Source organism: Physella acuta, unplaced genomic scaffold (assembly GCF_028476545.2).
Source record: "Physella acuta isolate Inbredline_101_S28 unplaced genomic scaffold, ASM2847654v3 ptg001210l, whole genome shotgun sequence".
In the NCBI taxonomy this organism is placed as follows: domain Eukaryota; kingdom Metazoa; phylum Mollusca; class Gastropoda; family Physidae; genus Physella; species Physella acuta.
Genome location: NW_026732727.1, coordinates 36,545 through 57,382, shown reverse-complemented (window position 1 = coordinate 57,382; position 20,838 = coordinate 36,545). Strand labels below are relative to the sequence as shown.

Genomic DNA, 20,838 nt, shown 5'->3' with positions numbered 1-20,838 from the left:
ACTAATTCGGTCCAAATTTTAATTAATTCAAAAAATTTTTTGTGACCGAACGAAAGGATATTTTTGAAAATTTTCTCTGGCAATATTGTTCTAAATTACGGCAGGAATCGATTGGTACATGTTTCAAGTCGCTAAGTGGTCTGGTTGCCGAGATATGGGCAAAAAACTGCATTTTTTTCGAGGTTTTTTGGCTTTTGCGGGAAATCCATGAAAGAAACCCGGAATTTTTTTGGCCTATGTTCATCCTCGTAACTTGCTTAACATAATTGCTTTGGAACTAGTCCTCGATATTGCTTCGTTGTGGAGGAGATACGACTTAAAGCTGCGGACACACATACATCCATACATTCATTCATCCATCCATTCCCAGAAATGACGAGTTAATAAACGCAATTCTCCAGAATGGAAATTGCGCTAAAAAATATATCAGATTTTTAAAGAGGTAGAAAAAAAAATAAGACACTATGCAAGTCCTTGTATGTGTTACCTCCCATATAAACTTGAGTGTGTCAGGAATGCTGAGCCTTTCATTGTTGGGCAACACCACAGAGCCTGAATGGTTGAGTATGGTGTAGATGAGCTCTAGCTGGTAGCTGTCACACTAGGAGACACAAATTGTCTTTTAATTTGATGAGTTTTAGCTGCTTAATTAACTTTTATTCTACTAGGTGGTAAAAAATTAGTTAAATGTGTGGTTGCAGCCAGAGTTTCTTCCAGGCATCTCTTCGGGGGGGTCTTAGCCCCCCCGAAACATTTTTACCGCCCTCCCCCCCCCCCCCCCCCCGAACGAAATAAAATTTATATAATTTATATAGAAAATATATACTTTTAACAGTTTCCGCCCCCCCCCCCCCCCCCCCCCGAAGAAAGTCTACCGCCCCCCCGAAAATTTCAAGTGCCCCCCCGGAGAAAAAAGTCTGGAAGAAACACTGGTTGCAGCCCTTTGCTCCCCAGGGGCCACAAAGGAATGATGATGATGATGATGAAATGTGAATATGTAACTTTTTTAGTGTTAAAGAATTATAAAGTGTTATGAATTACCTCCCCATCCAGCTGCATGATCTTCATCATAGATTTGTTACTGTTGGATGATGTTGGTGCAGTTACACAGAATTTTCTCAATAGGGCAGTCAATAAGCCATCATGCCATTCTCTGAAGAATTAAAAACATCCATGGTACAATTTAGAATTTTTTCATGAGTGCGACTAGTAAGCCCTCAGGCCATACAGTTAAAGATTTTAGTAATTTATAAGTTAAAATATTAGGATTAAAAACCAAATTAACAATACCATGTGAATATAATGTTTTGTGCATGAGCCTACAGTATTGACATTTCCTTTCTAATTTACTTTTAATTCGTGTCTATGTATAAAAAATGTTAAAAATGAAAACTAACTTTTATATCTTGAAATTTTTTTCTTGTAGCAGTACTTTTTAATTTTGATTCTGTACCATAAGAAAATAATTAAACTATTTCGATAATTGGTATTATCATAGTTGGTAAGAGTTACTGAACCTTGTCTTCTCATCAAAATGTCCCAGGAGCTCCCCACTCTCCACAGCTTTAGTGAAAACACTCTGTACATTGATGGTTTTCCCTCTTTCTCTCTCTGCCACAGCAAATGTTTTGATGCATTCAGATTTACCACATCCAGGTGGGCCAACAACTAGGATCTGTAGAAAATGTGAAAAGCATTCAACTACAAATTGATGTATGTATAAACATGTGCTATTGTAACATTTTTACAAGATGTTGCTGTGCGTTGGTGTGGCCTAGCAACAGAGCACTAGACTGGTAACCCGAAAGTCTCGAGTTCAAATCTGGTTTCAAGTCAGTAAAACGCCCCTGAGTCCACCCAGCTCTGATGGGTACCTAACTTACGTAGTGGAAAATAAAGGCGGCTGAGCATAGTGCTGACAACCTTATATTTTATTTTATTTCAATTGCCTATGATAAGAGACCATCTTAAAAAATAATGCTCTATAGATGATAGTCTGATGGACAGGAAGTTAATAGATATGATAACTGCAAAAGTGAAATGAGTTTTTTAAAATACGTGATGGTAGATGCAGTGTGCCTTATGTGATTGGTATTAAAAAACAGTAATAGCAACCTCACTATTTAGGACACTTTAACAGCAAGCTAACACATTACAATGTAATTATTACTTTCCTAAAATTGTGAAGTTGTTAACACTGTTCTTTGGATGATAAAAGTAGTTTATAGAAATTCCAAATTTAAAATATGTATGACACACTGCATCTATTTCGAGTTTGGAGATTAGAGCTCTGTCAGATTATACAGTTTAAATTTACTCTGAATATAGCATTAAAGTAAAGTAAAGTTCCCTTTCAAACCTGACGGTCTATGGGGCAAGTGAAGCAGAGCTCACTTGTTTCTGTGACCTCGGCATATGAAGAGATAGTGTGGTCAGCACTATGCCCAGCCGCTTTTACTTTCCCTAACGTGAGTTAGGTACCCATCAGAGTTGGGTAGACTCAGGGACGGTCTACTAGCATTAAAGATAAATACTTTTTCTTTCACATTTCTAGCATAAACAAGTGATGAGAACCAAATTTGTTACAATTCACAGACTGATGGACAGCATTCAGGTGGGACAGCTGCATTACTCTGGCACATTGTAAAATTTAAATTCACTCTGAATATAGTATTAAAGATAAAAACAATTTGTTCCACATTTCTAGCTTAAACAAGTGATGAGATCCAATTTTTTTACAACTCACAGACTGATGGACAGCATTCAGGTGGGACAGCTGCATTACTCTGCCACACAGTAAAATTTAAATTTACTCTGAATATAGTATTAAAGATAAAAATGTTCCACATATCTAGCAATAAAAAGTGATGAGATCCAATTTTTTTACAACTCACAGACTGATGGACAGCATTTAGGTGGGACAGCTGCATTACTCTGGCCTGGAAGGCAGTGCCTGGAAGTAGGCCAAGGTCAGCGGTGGCCACGGCAATGGCATCGTTGATGTCACCCAGCACCTGTTTAGCATCTGGGTCATGTAGGGGTGAAAACTTGGCCGGGTCCAGGTGGAGGGACGGGATCACAGGTGTGTTTAGGCTGATAGAGTCTGCGGGAGGCAAAGGTTTATTCATTATTCAAAGATTAATTATGTGTAATTAAAATAAGCAATTTTGTGACAAATTTTGATTTTGAAAATTCAAGTTTTCTTCAAATTAATGCTGTGTTTAATAAATAGTTTGAAACATTGTGCAAAAAAATGTTTTTGGCTTACAAAAAGGTTAAAATATAACTAAAATTGCTAATGATACAACAATTATAACCCACAACTTTTGCATTTAATTAACCAAAAATAGGTTATGAGAAGTGAAAGTGTATTCTCAGGACTAAGCAGTTTTAAGCAATAACCACGACATTTCTTGAATTCATCCCTATATCCTTGAAAGCTTTGTTGTATTATTGAATAGGGCTGTAAAATATTTCTTAACGTAAGAAATGTATCTATATCTAACCTCTGATTGATCTCTCTGAGTCATAGCTCTTGGATGATTTGGCTCGTGTTTGTTGTCTGGTCATGTGTGAGGCTCCATATCTCTGGTTGCCTGGATCTGCCAACATTCAAACACAACTATAAAACTTCACTAAATACTTTTGGGTAGTGATCAATTGTATTGTAGTGTACCTTTCTCCATAACAACAGCCAACATTTTAACACAACTTTAAAACTCACCAAATACCAAATACTTTAGTATGTTAAACCTTGAGTAAGTGATTCAGAGTATAGTGTCATAACTTATGATGCTAACTTCCCTACACCCATCAACATTCAACCAAAACTTAACAACTTCAGGAAATACTTTTCTTAACCCTTGAGTAGTGATGCATTGTATTGTCATACAATCCCCTGATTTAACCAAAACTTTAAAACTTATCAAATACTTGTGAGCATTAACCCTTAAACTGATGATGCTGTGTACTTTGTTATACCTTTCTTTATCAACTATCTACCAATATTTAACCAAATCTTTAAAACCTCAGCAAATATATATGTAGGGTCTTGCATAAAATCTTTTGTATTGTGTCATACCTTCTCCCCTCCATCAACAACATTCAACCAAAAAACCACTTTAAAACACATCTAATAGTTGTGTACATTAACCCTTCACGAGTGATGCAGTGTTATACTCTCCTTTATCAACCATCTACCAACATTCAAACTAAACTTTAAAAGCTCAGCCCATATTTAGATAAAACCTTCATTTGTGATGCAGTGTAATGTGTGTCATAACTTCTTCAACCAACTTTTAAGTAAAACTTTTTATATCAAATATGTGTGTACATTAACCTAATGCAGTGTATTGTAAGTCATACATACCTTCCTCCCTTACATCTGTCAACTTTCAACCAAAACTTTAAAACCTCAGCAAATGCTAGTGTAATACTTAGATAAAATTTTTAGTAGTGATGTAGTATATTGTGAATAATGCATACCTTCCTCCCCTCCAAATATCATGGGCAGCTCCACATTAGGCCAAAGGTCATTTAGCAGAGTTGCAAAGACACTGGCATCACGAGATGTCATCCTAGGCAGGAATGTGTCACGCAGTGCCATGGCAAGGGATTCTTCTTCCTGTTGAAGTCTTTTAGGGGAGGCAGTCAATGCACCTGATGTCTCAACTTCTCCTTGAAAAGTAAAACACTAAACTTTTATGTTATAGAAAACAAATACTATACTCTTTTAAAATCACTTATTCTAAAGCAAGCAAAAATTATTATTTTATACATTGTTTATATTATTTAGTAAAAAAAAATAGTAGCTATACTGAGTGTGATGGGGGTTTATGTATAACCTCTCTATATTCTGATCTACTACTATTCATACGGCAACTATTATATTCGTGAGGAGGACGGGAATCACTCTTATGTTCCACAGACAATTATCAATGTCAACAACTTCATTTATGAAATAACATGAACTTTATTAACACACACTTATAGATCATTTGCACAATATCAAAGAATACGTCCGTCTTCTACTAAATCTAACCCCCAACTAACTTCACTGCTGCGGTCTACGTCATCAGTACATTGTCGCGTCAAGCTCATGTCACACTCGCGCCACAAATATTTTATTAAACACGCGCACAATACTCTCGCACCAAATCGTCTACCGTCAAGTTCACACCGTCCTTAGTAACCTCTACCAGTCCAGTCCAATTCTATATATCTACGCTATGACACTGAGCAATATATACTTAGTATTACAAATTAAAAACCTCACTTTTTAGGACAAATACAATTGTGACTTAGCTCATTACATTATGACTTTTCTAAAAATATAGTTGCTAATGCCATCCTATGGATGATAAAGGTAACAATAAAGGTAAGTTAAAAGAAATAAGATTTACCCTCTTCATTGGCACCTTCTGCCTCTAGTATGGTAGACAAACCAGTATCTGTGAGAAATTACATGGTCTAGTTCAGTACTAAACTAATAGAAAACATCTTATTTTGTTATTGTTTTAATTCTTATCCCAAAACAGCACTCTAAAAAGTGTATTAATATAAATAAACTTCATATCAAAATCAACAATTAATGTTTAGAAATTTGAAATAAGACATATTATGTTTAATTCTATTAAGTTAAAATCATATTAGATTATTAAGATAATCGTTGAGGTCATTATTAAAATTGTTTTTACTTTTAGTTGTTTTTTTTTTTTAGTTTTAATGTTGATTGGTTTTTATGAAGATACCACCACTTGGAGAATAGTTTGTGTTAATGAGGATATTTCTAATAATATTATTTTTATATCAGAAATACACAAGTGATACAATTTTACTGTATGATAATTTTCTGAGCCCAGAAACTATGTGTCACCTTTCTCTCCAGTCTGCAATTTGTCCAGGAAATACCCAGCCTGCTGTACAACACCCTTCAGGGACTGGATACTCCATCCATAGAAACTTGCGCTCCTTGCTGTTCCTGAGACCAACAATAGAACATATTTTTAACAGAATATCAGAGAAGAATGTTCTTTCTGACTCATGGGTTAGGTAAAATTACCATTGAAAATGTTATTTTCCTATTTGTTTTTAGTATTTTGACTAAGAGCAATAACTACTGCCAACTTATTTGTTTAAGAACTTCTTTTTCATCTTAAATATTTTCATTTAATTCTACTACTAGGATTTCTGACGCTTTTTTATATTTTTAAAAGCATTAATAAAAAGGCAAAATATAAATTATTAACCTATAACCTTTAAGAACTTACCAAGTGTAATATTATTTGAGACAAATGTGTTAGTCCCAAACATGTTCTGGCATGTCTCATATAACTGAGTTATCTTCCCTGCCAGTTCTCTCCCATTGACAAAACCTGAGTGATGCAAGTGATAAAATTTAAATTTATTTCCCCTGCTGTTATGTATTAGTCTCGAGTCATTTAATAAGTAATTTTAATCTGATTGTGAGTAATAGCAGGACGACCATGTATAATGAGCTTACAGGTTAATTAAATTTAACAAAAATCAATTCTTAAAAATTGTTTTAAAAAAATACAAATTTGTATCACCGCAATATAAGTCCTCAATTGTAAGTAACCTGAGACTTAAATTTATTTCATTCAAAATAATTACCTGTAGAAGTGCGCATTATTATAAAAGCAGCTCACATTGAATTAACTTCCTTTGAGTTTAAGATAATTGTTAAATCGAGTAAGCAAGCTACAATTTCAGATGTGTATAAATACTATAAATGAAACAAAAAGATACACTGAGAAAAGAATATAAGCACTAAGGATAACTTTTACTTCAGCAAGTAATACTGATATCAATTACCTTGACCAAACAAGAGAACCTGCAATGATAGCAGCAGATCAGGTTTAGTAAGGGAAACAACTCTAAACTGGTTGAGCAGTGTATCAGGGAGTTGTGCTGCAGCGGATGGATAGATCAACAAGTTGTCAGCATTGCAAGGAGTCACTGGGACAGCTGAATCCATTAATCCAAATATTGCACCCTGTAAGAACACCATAGATCAGTTGAGCTAGTTTCAATTTTTATTTTTTAAAAACTATTTATGCTTTTCAAAAACATTGTTAAAGTGTTTGATGTTTCACACTATTTGTCTGTTAAAAGAAACAATTCAAATAATTAATAGCTCGGAATTTGAAACATTTATATTTTACAGCAACTCCTAATAAAATTCTGAACAAATTTCTAAATTAATTTTCTGTTTAAATCAGAATTTCAGAAAATTTAAAAACTAATACAGAAAAGTCTATATGGGGATGAAACATACATACTCTACTTCATCTGCCCAATGGATTGCTAGGTCTATATTTATAAAAATAAAGATTTGTTCATCCTGGTTACTTATCAATGCTGTATTAAATTCAACCTTTGCTAGTATCCATCACTCTAGCCCTTACCCTAACGGCAATATTGGCACAAAAGTAAATAAGTGTCTTTTCAGGAAACATATAGAAACCAAATAAATTTAAGCTACAAATAATTTAATTTAAAATTTAAAAACTGTGTATGGCCTATACATTAAAAAAAAAAACAACATTAAAGCTTACATAGGGTGAAAGCTGCACATCTTCTGATTGTAAATGTACCACAGGCTTGCCAGATTTCATGGCCTCCATGACAACAGACATCATCTGGGCAACCAGGCTTAAACAAGATGGTTTCAGTAGTGAGATGTCATTGAAGCAGACCCAACAACCTGGTACAAACACAAAAGTTATCAACAAACAATGTGGATACAAGAAATTCTGATACAGAAAATTATTGTATTGTACAGAATATTATTTTAAAAAAGTGGAGTAGGCCTAGAGATATTAAAATACAAAAAGAATTATGAGACGAAAAATTACGAGACAAAACAGTGTTAAACAAAAAAGTATAATATATATTTTTAATATACAGAAAATTATGAAATGGATATTTGCAATTCAAAAAATTACAAAATCTAAAAACATAAAATTAAGAAACAATAGATAAAAAAATTTAAATGTAGTAATTGGTAATTCAGAATATTACATAAAATATTGGAAAGGGGGAGAGAAAGACTAAAATATGGAAAAAAACAATTAAAATACAACCTGTAGCTGCCAGTCCTCTAAAAATGTCTTGAAGCTGGGTGTAATCTGTTGTTTTGGCACAGTTGAAAATGTACAGTGGCTGACCAAGGCACTTGGACATCTCATGGACAAGTTCAAACTTGGTTCCTTCCTGCACAATTTCAATTAATCATAAAGCTACTTACTGAAATTCATCACAGCAAACTGAAGTATATATTTTCATGATTGCAAAAATAAGGCAATTTAAAACTTAGCTAAATAGGGGTGTGTTAATTTAATTTTAAGAAGTTAAGATACTTTTTTAACATGGATTTTTTAAATTATATTTCTTTATAATAGTGAATTTGGCTAAAGAGATCTTGAATTTTTGTATGAAGCTTTTCTGTGCAATTGTGTCAATGATAAAGTACCTGATTTTCTCTATTTCACCTGCATTATTAGCTCCCTTGTCAAAGAATCTACTTTGTAAATAGTATAATAGGTCTTGAATATCTGTATCACTACATATAGTACAGTTAAGTTCCCTGACGGTCTTTAGGGCAAGTGAAGTAGAGTTCACTTGTTTCTGTGACCTCGGCATATGATGAGATAGTGTGGTCAGCAATATGCCCAGACGCCTTTACTTTCCCTAATGTGAGTTAGGTACCCATCAGAGTTGGGTGGACTCAGGGACGGCCTACTGACTTGAACCCCGATTCGAACTCGAGACTTACGGGTTAACAGTCCAGCTCTCCACCGCTAGACCACTCCGCCTCCATCACTACATACACTATAACAGTAAATAGCTCTTTTCCTCTATTTAAGATGGTAAGATGGTAAGAAGGTAAGATGGTAATTTGGCTTTTTGAAACTTAAACAGCACTATGATTGTAACCTACAGACTTACCCGGGGTCCCATACACAACATGCCTGTGTGGGCTTTCACGGCTTGGGCTATCATGAGGAAAACTTTTTCAGTAAGAGGGGAGATAACCTCCCTGTTGGTGGAGCCAAGATACTCAAACCCATACTCAAACTGGGCTTTCATGCACTGGACAGAAAAAAATGAAAACTTTATTTGTCTGCAGTAACAAACATAATGTAAAAAAATGTTAAGAATCTTTGTTGAAACTCACAGGTATGTTGTGATTAAAAGAAAAGTAAATTATTTTTTTATTAAGATATTTCTATAACAAATGTCTAAACATAACAACATTTTAAAAGGAAAGGATGTCTAGTAAGATAAGCATTTTAAAAGGAACATGTCATATGTACACTTTCATATTTTTAAAAAAAAACATGACTAATAATACAAATTCACTAAAGTCACTGAGCAAAATGAACACTTTCATATTTTGAAAAAAAAACATGATTAATAATACAAATTCACTAAAATCACTGAGCAAAATAGGAGACACACATCAAGGCAATTAGTACACTACATTAACATCTAAATTCCCATTCATTAATACAATGAGGGTATAGAAATCTGTAGATCTAGCCATTAATATTACAACCAACATAGATAATTGATGGAATTAACACAACTCATTTTAACCCCTTCATTGACAGGTATGATATGACTTAACTTTAATGAAATAAAGAACAAATACTGTTGGCCCAGTTCTTCTTATAAGGTAAGACACCATATGTAAAGCTGTTAAAGTTTTTGTAATTCTACTTCTGGCTCAGTTGCCTGCTTGTAACTCTTTTGAGGTGTTCAATTCTGAGATAACACCATCCTTGCATGGTTCGGTACAAATTGAGTGAGTGTGGGGAAAAAGCTACTAATTACATATATTAATTAACACTGGCATTAGTTATAGAATACTTACAGTGACAGTTGTGATGTTTCTGGAATGATCATGCTGGTAATTTAATTGAGATTTCCAATCAAAACTTTCTAAAGGTGAGTTGTTGCTAGATATATCTGCCAGTCTCTAAATAAGAGCAAGGATGCAATGTTACATTTAGTCAATTAATTTACTTTAACTGTATGGGACAGCTGTAGAGTAAAAATAAGTTCCGTTTTAGAAGCTAAGAGTCCATGGGGAAAGTGAAGTAAAGTTCACCCGTTTCTGTGATCTCAGCATTTGAAGAGATAGTATGGTAAGCACTATGCCCAGCTGCCTTTACTTTCACTAATGTGAGTTAGGTACATATCAAAGCTGGGTGGACTCAAGGGACGTTTTACTGACTTAAACCTGGATTTGAACTCAACACTTTTGGGTTAGAAAGCTGTAGAGTACATGACTGCAAACACTAAGGTACTGAGTTTAGATGGTGGAGTCTTTAAGATATACCCTAAGTTTAAACAGTTATGAATGCTGACTCAAATCTGAGAATGTAAAACGTGCCTGATATAGTGCTGACAACACTACCTATTTTTATGCTTTAGTCAAAAACAGGTAAACTTTACTTCTTCTACTATTGAACAGTCAGTTAAGGATATTTTTATATACCTTAGACACTGATCAATATTTTATTTTGCCTATAAGGATCAGCTTTTCTACTATTTGTTTTCACAATATCTGTATCACTTGATTGTGAGTTTTTAGTGAAATAAAAATCAACCAAAGATATAGTGGTACTTATTTTATTTATTACATAGAAGCAGTGTTTCTTTTTAGGCATTTCTCCTAGAGAAGGAAGGTGAAAAAGATATCTGAAACACTGAATTTAAACTTACCTGCATTAAATCTCTAAGGTGAGCAAAAAGAGACAAAAGGGAGGTAAGCTTGTGAATCTGACTTGGAAACAGCATCAGTTTTAACTCCCTTAGTTTGTCATCACTGTTGGGTTCATCAGCATCAGAGTTTGCTCCCTTCTCCTCTGTTGGGGGTATAATCATGCTGATGGTGTCAAGAGGAGCTAGAGTAGATGTGTCACCACCTAGAGCAGTCAGATTTGTATTCAATCAGTTTTAGTTTATCTAAATTCAGTGTTCAACTAAACTAGTTGCATCATCATTATCCCCTTGAACCCCTTACCAAACTAAATTACTTGTGATTAACTAAAAAAAAACAAAGACAAAGGCAATTTTGAGTTGGCCTCCTGTTACTTTTGAGTGTTTTAATCTAGTTGAGCCAGTGTAAAAATTAAACATTCATGTAATGAAATACTATATATTGTTTTATATTTTTACTTAACGTTGCTAATTCTGCAAGTTTAACGCATTAAAGACCATTGGCCTACCTTCCAACAGTCTTGATCCCATTTCTTCTTCAGTATTCTTTTGTATCTTTTCATTGTTCACATTTTCATCAGTTGGTTTCTCCAGATTTGGGGCTTCAAATTAAAAGAAACAAAAAAATATAGCAAGAAACAATATGAAATATAAAGATAGTTTAAAAAACAAAATTCATAATAGATCAATAAACTTTTAAAGGAAATAAGTCAATCAAATTTATTTTTAGTTTAAACTAATAATCACTGGTGTCAATTCTGAATCATTTTTGTTTAGCCTAATATATATGTTTGACCCAATAGTATCATATTATTTCCTATCATATAAACTAATCTTAATTACAAAGTTTTTCCTGATGTTAGCCTGATTCTAAATCTAGCCATAAACCTAACCCCATTGTGTAGATTGCCTCAAACAAGGCGTGTTTATTTTCAAAAGTAAGTTCTTTTCATTTAGGATTTTAACAGAATTTTGCCACTGGTATTGCAGTGGGATGGTGTGCAGTGCCGGCGCCAGGTTATTTAACACCCTAGGCAAAACTTCTTGAAACGCACCCTTTCACCCTAATTAATTACTAAAACATATGTGTAAGAAAACAATTAATAAAAAGTGACGTATTAATTTATTATCAATTGCATACACATTATAAGTAGACATCAAAATCAAATTTTATTTGCCTCCTTCGTTTCAAAAGTTTATACTAATTCCTTCAATTCGAGTTTGCAAGCATTATTTCATTTTATTGATGTTGTTACTAAGTCCACGAGTCTACTTTGTACTTAAAGACATAGCACCCCCCTTAGAAAATTGTAAGTGCTCTTTCCACCCCCCCCCCCCCCCCCGGGAGAAAAAAGTCTGGGGAAAAAGCACAAAATTCTTGTAGTGTTGGGCTCTCTGCAGCCCTCCCAAGGGGTGAGTTCCAAAATGGAACTTACCTGTTTTAAGCTTAACTGTCATTAGTTATAATTGTAAAATGTCTATATTGTGTGATTATGTAACATTTTTTACTTTCTCGTATATACGTAGTAGCCTATAGAGAAAGTATTGTAATCATGCAAAAAAAAAAAATCGAGATTTTTACAAATCTCGACGGAAAAACATAATTTTGCAATCTTGTCCGTATGTCTGTGTGTCTGTGTGTGTGTGTGTGTGTGTGTGTGTGTGTGTGTGTGTGTAAACACGATAACTTGAGTACCGTTACAGCTAGGTTGATGAAATTTCATATATAAGTATTTTATCAAAATCGTAGATCCGTATCAACTTTTGAGCAATTTCCGATAACCGGAAGTGGTACTTTTTCTACTTTGAATTTTTCAAAAGCCTATAACTTGAGTACTATTTCAGATAGATAAATGAAATTTCACCTGTAAGTAAAAGATCTAATTCTCTACCTTGTGTTAAATTTTGAGTAATTTCCGTTGACGGGAAGTACTAATTTACGCTATTTCCGATTTCCCAAAAACGCATCTAAATTTATAAAGTACTAATAATATTGCGCACCATTATGAACATCTTTATTCGGCGTTCGCTTGGTGTGCAATACTTTTTTCTATGAGATTCTATTCTATTTTAAAAAGTTTAAGTATTTAAAATGGATTAAAAATCATAACTAGATCTATATCCCGAGTTCCCACCCCCTGTTGTTTTATATAAGAATATTTGAGAAAGTTTAGGGGAGATCACTCCTGGTTTATTTTTTTGAGAAACAAAAGGTTATAAATGTTATAGATTTTAGACTAAAATTGTTAAATTGTTATATATGAATCCTTTAGGAGAGGGTGAAAAACATGAAAAGACAATTAATTAGATGTTTAATTTACAGCTAAGACTCTATGTCTACTAACATTAAGTATTGCAATCTACATTGGCTACTGATGTATTATTTCAACTTGATAGTGCTAAAAGACCTACCAAACTATTTTGTTTAGAACTTAAGCTCTATATAATTTTTAAAATAGCAAATAATAACTTAAAGTTGTATTTATATGTAAGCGGTCAACCTATGGTGCAGGAATTTGAAATGAATGTGAAGTTATGCAACGAATTATCTCCCTTTTGAAAATACAAATACCACAATTTGATTCAAGGGAAATAACTTTCACAAGAATAGCTCAATTAACCAAGTGTAACTAAGACATGCTTGAAAAACACAATAAAACGCTTTAAATTTCAAAACGTAATAATTATAATAAATCTTTTATATTAGCTATGTAACATTGTGAAAACAGTATATTTTACCTATTGAATACTTAACTGTAGGTTTTGTTTGAAAGTCTAAAAAGGTAGCTTTATTATAACATACTTCTATTCTATTTTCATGACATACATTTAATTGTGGTATTTGCCCATGATAGCTTTATTAAATTTGGGATCCCCTAAATGAAGGGAAACCTTTATAAAAATTCAAACACTGGTAACTGTTTTAGACATTGCTAGAATTATTGATTAAATATAAAAAAATATAATTTAAGAAAAAATAAAGTTTACGGTTAGTTATAAATTCCATCCTATTTAATATTATATATTAATACTTTAAGAGAAGTAATATAAATTCATTTGAAACATTTGAAAAATTTAAATTACTAACTTATTTAATCGTTTTCTACATCAATTACGTGACACCAAATTAAAAAGGCAAAGTGACTAGAAAAAAGTGCCCCAATCTTTCCAATTTAGGGAGGTGGGGTTGCATTTTCACCATCGCGAATAAATATAGGCCTATATAGACCTAATTTTGGGGTGGGGGTGCAAAATTGATAGTTCGTCCTGGGTGCCGAAATAGATCGCTACTCCTTTATAAAATTTATTAATTATTAGGTACTTTTTGATAATAGCGATTAAACCTTTTGCGCCCCCCTAAGGATGGCGCCCTAAGCAATGTCCTAGTTTGCCTTATAGACAGCGCCGGCCCTGATGGTGTGGTCAGATGTTAGAGCACAAGACTGCTAACCCGGGGTTTGTATCAGCAAGCACCCCTGAGTCCACCCAGCTCTGATGGGTACCTGACTCACTTTAGGGAAAGTACAAGAGTGGAAAAAGTGTTGACCACACAATTGCTTTTTATGCCACAGTCACTGAAAAAGGTGAACTCTACCTTACTTTTTAATATGGGTATTTCTAATATGTATATAACTTTATGACTTATCAATGATATTTCTAGCTTCACCCTTCAAAGCTTCAAACAGATTCACATCAGACATTCTAAAAAGTCATAAATGAAATAGCCATCACCATGTTGTAGGCCTATTTTAATCCTTCTTCTCTTTACACCTTTAAAATACATCAAGTGTAGATATTTTCCTATCTTAACAGCCATAATAAAATACTAAGCAGAAATATGTTTCATACCATTTTGTGCATTTCTTTCCAATGGAGTAGTTGTAGCTTGTTTATCTCCTTCTAAGCCTTTCAACAGTAAAACTGTAGCATTGATGCTGGCTTCAATATTTTTTAAGGACTCCTGTATAGATTCATATAATTCTGATTGATTAGAGGTTCATGCATTATCATTTTTATTACTTAGGGTCTACACTTTAAAAAGTTTTTTTAAACGGAAAATAATTCCCAGGATGCATATTATAACTATTTATCTTTAGTATATAATCATTTATCATAAAGATAAAAACAGTTTCATTTTATTTGCTTTGTGCCATTATAAATATTTATTTTAGACATAGGGTTTTTAGGCTAGAACCCATTATAAAACATCATTTTTACATTTTCATAATATGATTTATTTTTATTTCATGCTCTGACAAACATGACCATTAGCAAAATTGTTATGAAATAAGAACAATTTTTTTACGCAATATAATTTTCACATTAAAATTAATTGTCAAAGGTCATAAATAGGCCTACATTCAAATAGAACAGTTAAGGAAAAAATTACCACCCCCCTTAAGCCAAGCCAACCCCCCACCTTAAGAGCCTCTCTGTCCCCAGCTGCAAACTTCTCCAGGGCAGACGTGATCTTGTGGGTCATCTGGACCCGGGTGGCCAGGTACACGATCTCAGTCACATGATCCAAGGTCCAGGACTTGGCCCTCTCAACACCGAGGAGAGAGCTGACCCTCCCATCAGTGGGGCTGTCTTTTCTGTTCTCACTCTCAGCTTTACCAACTGTCTCTGGTGTCTCTTCATCCCCCTTGTCTGTTGGAAGATGATGGTTAATAAATGGTTAAAAATAGCCTCAAAACTATACATTGTAGTAGTAGAGTTCCCTTTTTAATCCTGACTAGAAGTTCTTTATATTTTTTAAATAAATTATTTTTAATTTAGAATTCAAACAAATTGGATTTAAAATATCCAGACAATTATCTCCAATTAAGAATGAAAGCTATTAGGTAAAAAAAATGGTCAAAAGATGATGTTGGAAGATGATGGTTAATAAATGGTTAAAAATAGCCTCAAAACTATACATTTAGTAGAGTAGTAGAGTTATCTTTTTGATCCTGACTAGAAGTTCTTTATATTTTTTTTAAATAAATTATTTTTAATCTAGAATTCAAACAAATTGGATTCAATATATCCAGATGATTATCTCCAATTAAGAATGAATCCTATTAGGTAAAAAAAAAAGGGTCAATACAGCAGGTGCAGAGTTCACCTGTTTCTATGAAATTGGCATATGAAGGGATAATGTGGTCAGTTCTATGACCAGCAGCCTTTAATCAAACCTGAGTGGACTCAGTGATGTCTCATTATTAAGTAAAGAGAACAAACTTTTTAAATTTCAAACGAATGTTTACCTTCTATTGGGATGGCAACTTTTCTGGCCCCTGCACTGTGAATGAGCCGTGTTTTAGGTTTAGTGGCCGGCTCAGACCCCAGGGCATCGGTCAGTTGGGACTGTAGGGTGGAGCGTAGCTGGGCCAGGAGGCTGGAGAGCCAGGACTCTACCTGACCTTCGCAGTTGACTGGCTGCTCATGTCAATAGGATGTAATTAGTTTTATTTTATTTTTTTGACATTTCAAAAGTGAAACAATCATAATACTTAAAAAACACAAACGTTCTGACATAAAGTAATTATTCTTTTTGATTTGAAGATCCTTGGAGTATATACAGTAAATCATGTTTCCGTGAACTTGATTATGTGGAAATAGTGCAATAAAACAGGTATTCATATGAACTGGGTGCATGCAGGATTACTGTACGAACTCAAGATCGGAAACTGAACTCAAAATATGAGGAGTGGTACTCACAGCCTTTAATTTCCCAAATTAATATAGGTACCCATCTGAGCTAGGTGGAAGAATACCTTTTGAACTCAAGACTGGAAACTGAGCACAAAATTTGGGGGTCTACACTTTCTAAAAATGCACCACATAGATGTCTTTACTTTAACCAGCTACATTTTGGTACCCATCTAATATGAGTAGATTCAAAATTACCTTATAAACTCAAGAACTGTAAAGAGTGCTTGAGATTTAAGGATTGGCACTCACACCTTTTAACACTGCAAAGTACTCAACCTTACTGTCCAGTACCACATTTAAACAAAGTCTGTCCCCCCCCCCCCCCTGATGAACAATTCCCTCACCTGGATGAAGTTTAACCTCTCCCCTAGGGCACTCTGCACCCCTGTGATAGCAAAGTTACACTTGTCATTCTCCTCCAGCTCCTCGTACTGCAGACAGCCAACATTCTCCAACAGCTTGCTGATGTACAGGTTCACCATGCTGAGGTCATAGCCTGGATAAAAAGTTACAGCAGTTTAAATTTGTATCTACAATCCACCAGTTCACCATGCTGAGGTCATAGCCCTACAATGTTTTACAGCAGCAGTTTATGGTGAATTGTTTCCCAGAAAAATGCACAACAGAAAAACATGCAATAGAATAATGTGAAAATACAATTTATTACACAAATTCATTTTTATTAGCCATATTTCATAGAAAAAAACTTTATTAAGCTACAACGTATGAGCGGCAATTCTTTGCAATTGTCTTTAAACTAATAAAAAAAAAAATTTCTTCAGTATTTTTTTTCTTAGTTTTTTGTTCTGTTATTTTTGGTTGCACATTTTTCTGGTCACCCTTATAGGGCTGGTAAGTAGGTCACCAACCAGTTCTATGGCTCATGTAGGTTTTATTGAGCTGTAGAACTGGTTGGTGACCTACCAGCCCTATTATTCATTAGAACCAAGGTTCTTTCAAGAGCTTACCATTACAGATAATCCTGAGGACATCCTCCATTGAGAGAAAGAAAAATCTGGGGAAAATCTGTCTGCGTCTTTCCAGATGGTGCAGCAGGGATTTGCGACATAGCTCCAAGCTCTGGCTCATGTGCTCAAGGATTTGTAGTATATCTAGGTTAAAGGTTAAATGTCTAGGTTAAAGGCCAAAATCATTGAGTGTCTAGGTTAAAGGAAAAAGTCATTGTATGTCTAGATTAAAAATTTACTACTAATAGACTAAAGCCCTTATAAGTTTAAGATTAGAAAGATCAGTTAGAAGAAGAAATAAATACTGTTTTGGGAAAATTATTGGAAATTAAATTAAGTTACACTTAATTTGGAAAAGGGATGGTGTGGCAGTGTTAAAAAACATTTCTGCCAACCAAAATGTCTTGAGTACAAATTGAGTACAGATCACAGGCTCAAGTCTTTTAGATGTACCTGAGTCAACTCAGCTCTGATGGGTACCTTACTCGCATTAGGTAAAGTAAAGGCCTATCCCTTCATATGCTGATGTCACAGAAATAGATGATCTCTACATCACGTACAGTCCAAAAGGTTATCATGACTTAACTTATATCACAATAGTAAATTTCAATGGAACTGAATAATATTGAATAAATGAGTTAATTACTAGGACAAGAAGAAAAGTTACAGGAACAGCTGTTAAAAATAGAGAAATAAAACAGCCAAAACAAAATAACAAACAGAGTTACTTTTTCTGCTGCAGCATTGCATGACGTTTGGGTTCTTCTCTGTTGCCCTCATCAGCAGCCTGAAGTCTTTGTTCACCAGAGCAAATCTGCTGGCGTCGTTGGCAAGAGCTTGACGCACTTCGTTGCCTGTATACACCTAGAGAAAAAAATTATTCTAATCTACTTCTAACAAAACATATTTTTTTTCTAATTTAATTCTAGCAAAGCATATTTTTCTAATTTACATCTTGGAAATATATAAATTTTCTTAATTTGCAACCCTCTACAACAGCTTGTGTTGCTTATCATCGATTGCTAATTTTGAATTTTTCAGTCAGATTAAAACCATTTTCATTACAGAAAACTTTAATAAATTTTAAAATTAATGGCAATACTCCAATTTTATGCTTAAAATTTCATGTTCTTCAGTTTTGTATTAACCTTCTCCCCCCGCCCCTGGTTAATGTTACCCAGTGCTGCCTGCACCCTCCACTATCATCTTGTGATACTACTGTTATCACTTTATCAATACAAAGAGGAGTAATAACTAGTATAATGTTTTTAGAAACCAAAGATAAACTCTTTTTGTTGGTCAATAATCTAAACCAAATCTATGTCAATTTAAACATGGGTCAAATAGGAATAAAAAAATTGCCATATATAAAAAACACATAAAATAAAACAGACTTTTGTATAAAATTATACAAATTCACTATTAAAAATTATAATTAGGCCTATTCAATTCAAGTATTGTGATTAACTGTTGGAAACCTTATTAAAAGTCTTTGAACATGGAATTTGAAAATAAACACAAGACCACATCTAAACAAACTTCAAAAACATGAGATTTCTTCTACATAAATGTTTTTAGATAGTTCTAACCTCTTCCATCTCCACCCATTTTTCTTGAACCTCCAGCCAGGTCTGCAGTACAGCCTCAATGGTCTGGAGCCTCTTCTGCCACTTGAGAACCTCGTCCAAGAAGGAGCCAGCAGCAGAGTTGGACTGCATGGCCTGCAGGGTGATCTGGTGGTGCTCCAGCTCATCAAAGATGGGCTCTGTGTTGGCCAACAGCATTAAGGCCCCTTGTTCCTGCAATAGTTTATAGTGGTTTATAAGTTAGAATTTAAAGATATGATTTAAACACACTCTTAACTTTGTTGTTTCTTTATTAAACACTGTATCATTTGAGCATCAGTGCTCTTTGACCCAACATAAATATATAGTCATATTTTTAAATTTTAAAAAAAATGTGACAGATAATAGCATAAGTATTCCTTCGTCCAATAGGATCGGTATTTAAACATAAAGCAAACAATTGACTTGTTTTCTTTATTTGACATTTTAACTCTTTAAGCTTCATTTTAGAATCACTGCACTTTAATATTTTTACAAACTTTAACCTTTAAAAATATTGCCTACGAGCTATCCATTTTATTTCTTATCTATATATATATATAATTCTCTTCTGGGAGACGTTAGAAAACAAGCTGCAAGCGCGCCTTACAGTCCCCTCTCTTTCTCTCTATCACTATCACATTGTCTGGTGAGCTGTGGTCACGCTAAATGTTTACAAATCACATTAAGCAACTTGAAAAATAATCAGTATCAATTATCTCATTCTCGTGCTATGTGCATTAGAGATGCATGTATTTTACAGCTGAACTAATGATTAGAAAACTAGCTATATCTAATTTTCTAAGCTTACCTCCCCTAGATTAAGGAGGGATGCTGGGAGTGATGAGACACTGCCCCTCTTATTCTTGCTGTGACTGCTCTGGTTGCTTGTCCTGCTTGTGGCCCTTGTTGTTTTAGTAGGGGGCGCTGTCACTACACCTGTTGCTTCCCCTTGGCTGTTATCACTCTGGCTATCCTGGATCAGGATTTTTAAAATGGTGTGATTAAACAATCAATTTAGGATTGTGTGGTCGAATTGTAGAGCACACTGCTGTTAAAATGCAAGTATGGCGTTTGGAACCTGGGCTAAAGTTAGTAGCATGTCGCTGAGTCCATCCAGCTCTGATGGGTACCTGACATGTATATAGACCCATGTAAGTGAATGACAAAAGTCATATCTCATAGCCATATATAATTTTGTGGAACAGTGTGGCATAGCAGAAGAGCGCTAGACTGCAAACCTGCAAGCCTCAAGTTTGAATCCAGATCAAGTCCACCCAGCTCTGGTGAATATCTGGCTCACATTAGGGAAAGTGAAGGCGGTTGATCACTGTGCTGACAACACTATACCTTCAAATGCCAAGTTCATAGAAATAGGCGAGCTCTTGATTCATCTGCCCCATGAAACACCAAATTAGAAAGGGTAACTGTACTTCCTACTTAAACAATAAATAAATAACTTCAAAAGTTTAAGTCTATTACAATAAAATACAGTACCCCTTAAGCTTGGCCTAAGGGGTAGCTATTAGGCTTCTAAGTTCGAATCCGGGTTCAAGTCAATAGAACGTCCCTGAGTACACCCAGCTCTGATGGGTATATAACTCATTTTAGGGAAAGTAAAGGCGGCTGGGCATAGTAATGACCATATTCCCATCATATGCCGAGGTCAAGAAACATATGAACTCTACTTCATCTGCCCAATGAATCGTTCGTTGTAAAGAGAATTCTTTACTTTACCTTACCCTTTGAATACCAAACATCCAGTAAGGGATTACATTGTTTCAAGCTCCTACCTGAGTTGCCTCTGAAGACACCACTTG

General features: G+C 34.3%; 1 protein-coding gene across 1 annotated transcript in view; it reads right to left on the bottom strand.

Moving 5' to 3' along the window:
• The window catches only part of LOC131957124 (uncharacterized), a gene marked incomplete at its 5' end in the record, with an annotated part of 98,982 nt that overhangs the window by 44,970 nt on the left and 33,174 nt on the right, over positions 1–20,838 (bottom strand). The window contains 24 exon segments of the mRNA XM_059321831.1: positions 488–601; positions 1,042–1,153; positions 1,518–1,675; positions 2,895–3,103; positions 3,507–3,602; positions 4,486–4,677; positions 5,403–5,450; positions 5,876–5,980; positions 6,270–6,374; positions 6,835–7,015; positions 7,578–7,726; positions 8,106–8,235; positions 8,971–9,114; positions 9,899–10,003; positions 10,753–10,955; positions 11,259–11,351; positions 14,599–14,710; positions 15,170–15,399; positions 15,999–16,170; positions 16,791–16,942; positions 17,415–17,558; positions 18,143–18,278; positions 19,004–19,213; positions 19,830–19,994. Coding sequence (XP_059177814.1) covers positions 488–601; positions 1,042–1,153; positions 1,518–1,675; positions 2,895–3,103; positions 3,507–3,602; positions 4,486–4,677; positions 5,403–5,450; positions 5,876–5,980; positions 6,270–6,374; positions 6,835–7,015; positions 7,578–7,726; positions 8,106–8,235; positions 8,971–9,114; positions 9,899–10,003; positions 10,753–10,955; positions 11,259–11,351; positions 14,599–14,710; positions 15,170–15,399; positions 15,999–16,170; positions 16,791–16,942; positions 17,415–17,558; positions 18,143–18,278; positions 19,004–19,213; positions 19,830–19,994 — 3,465 coding nt within the window.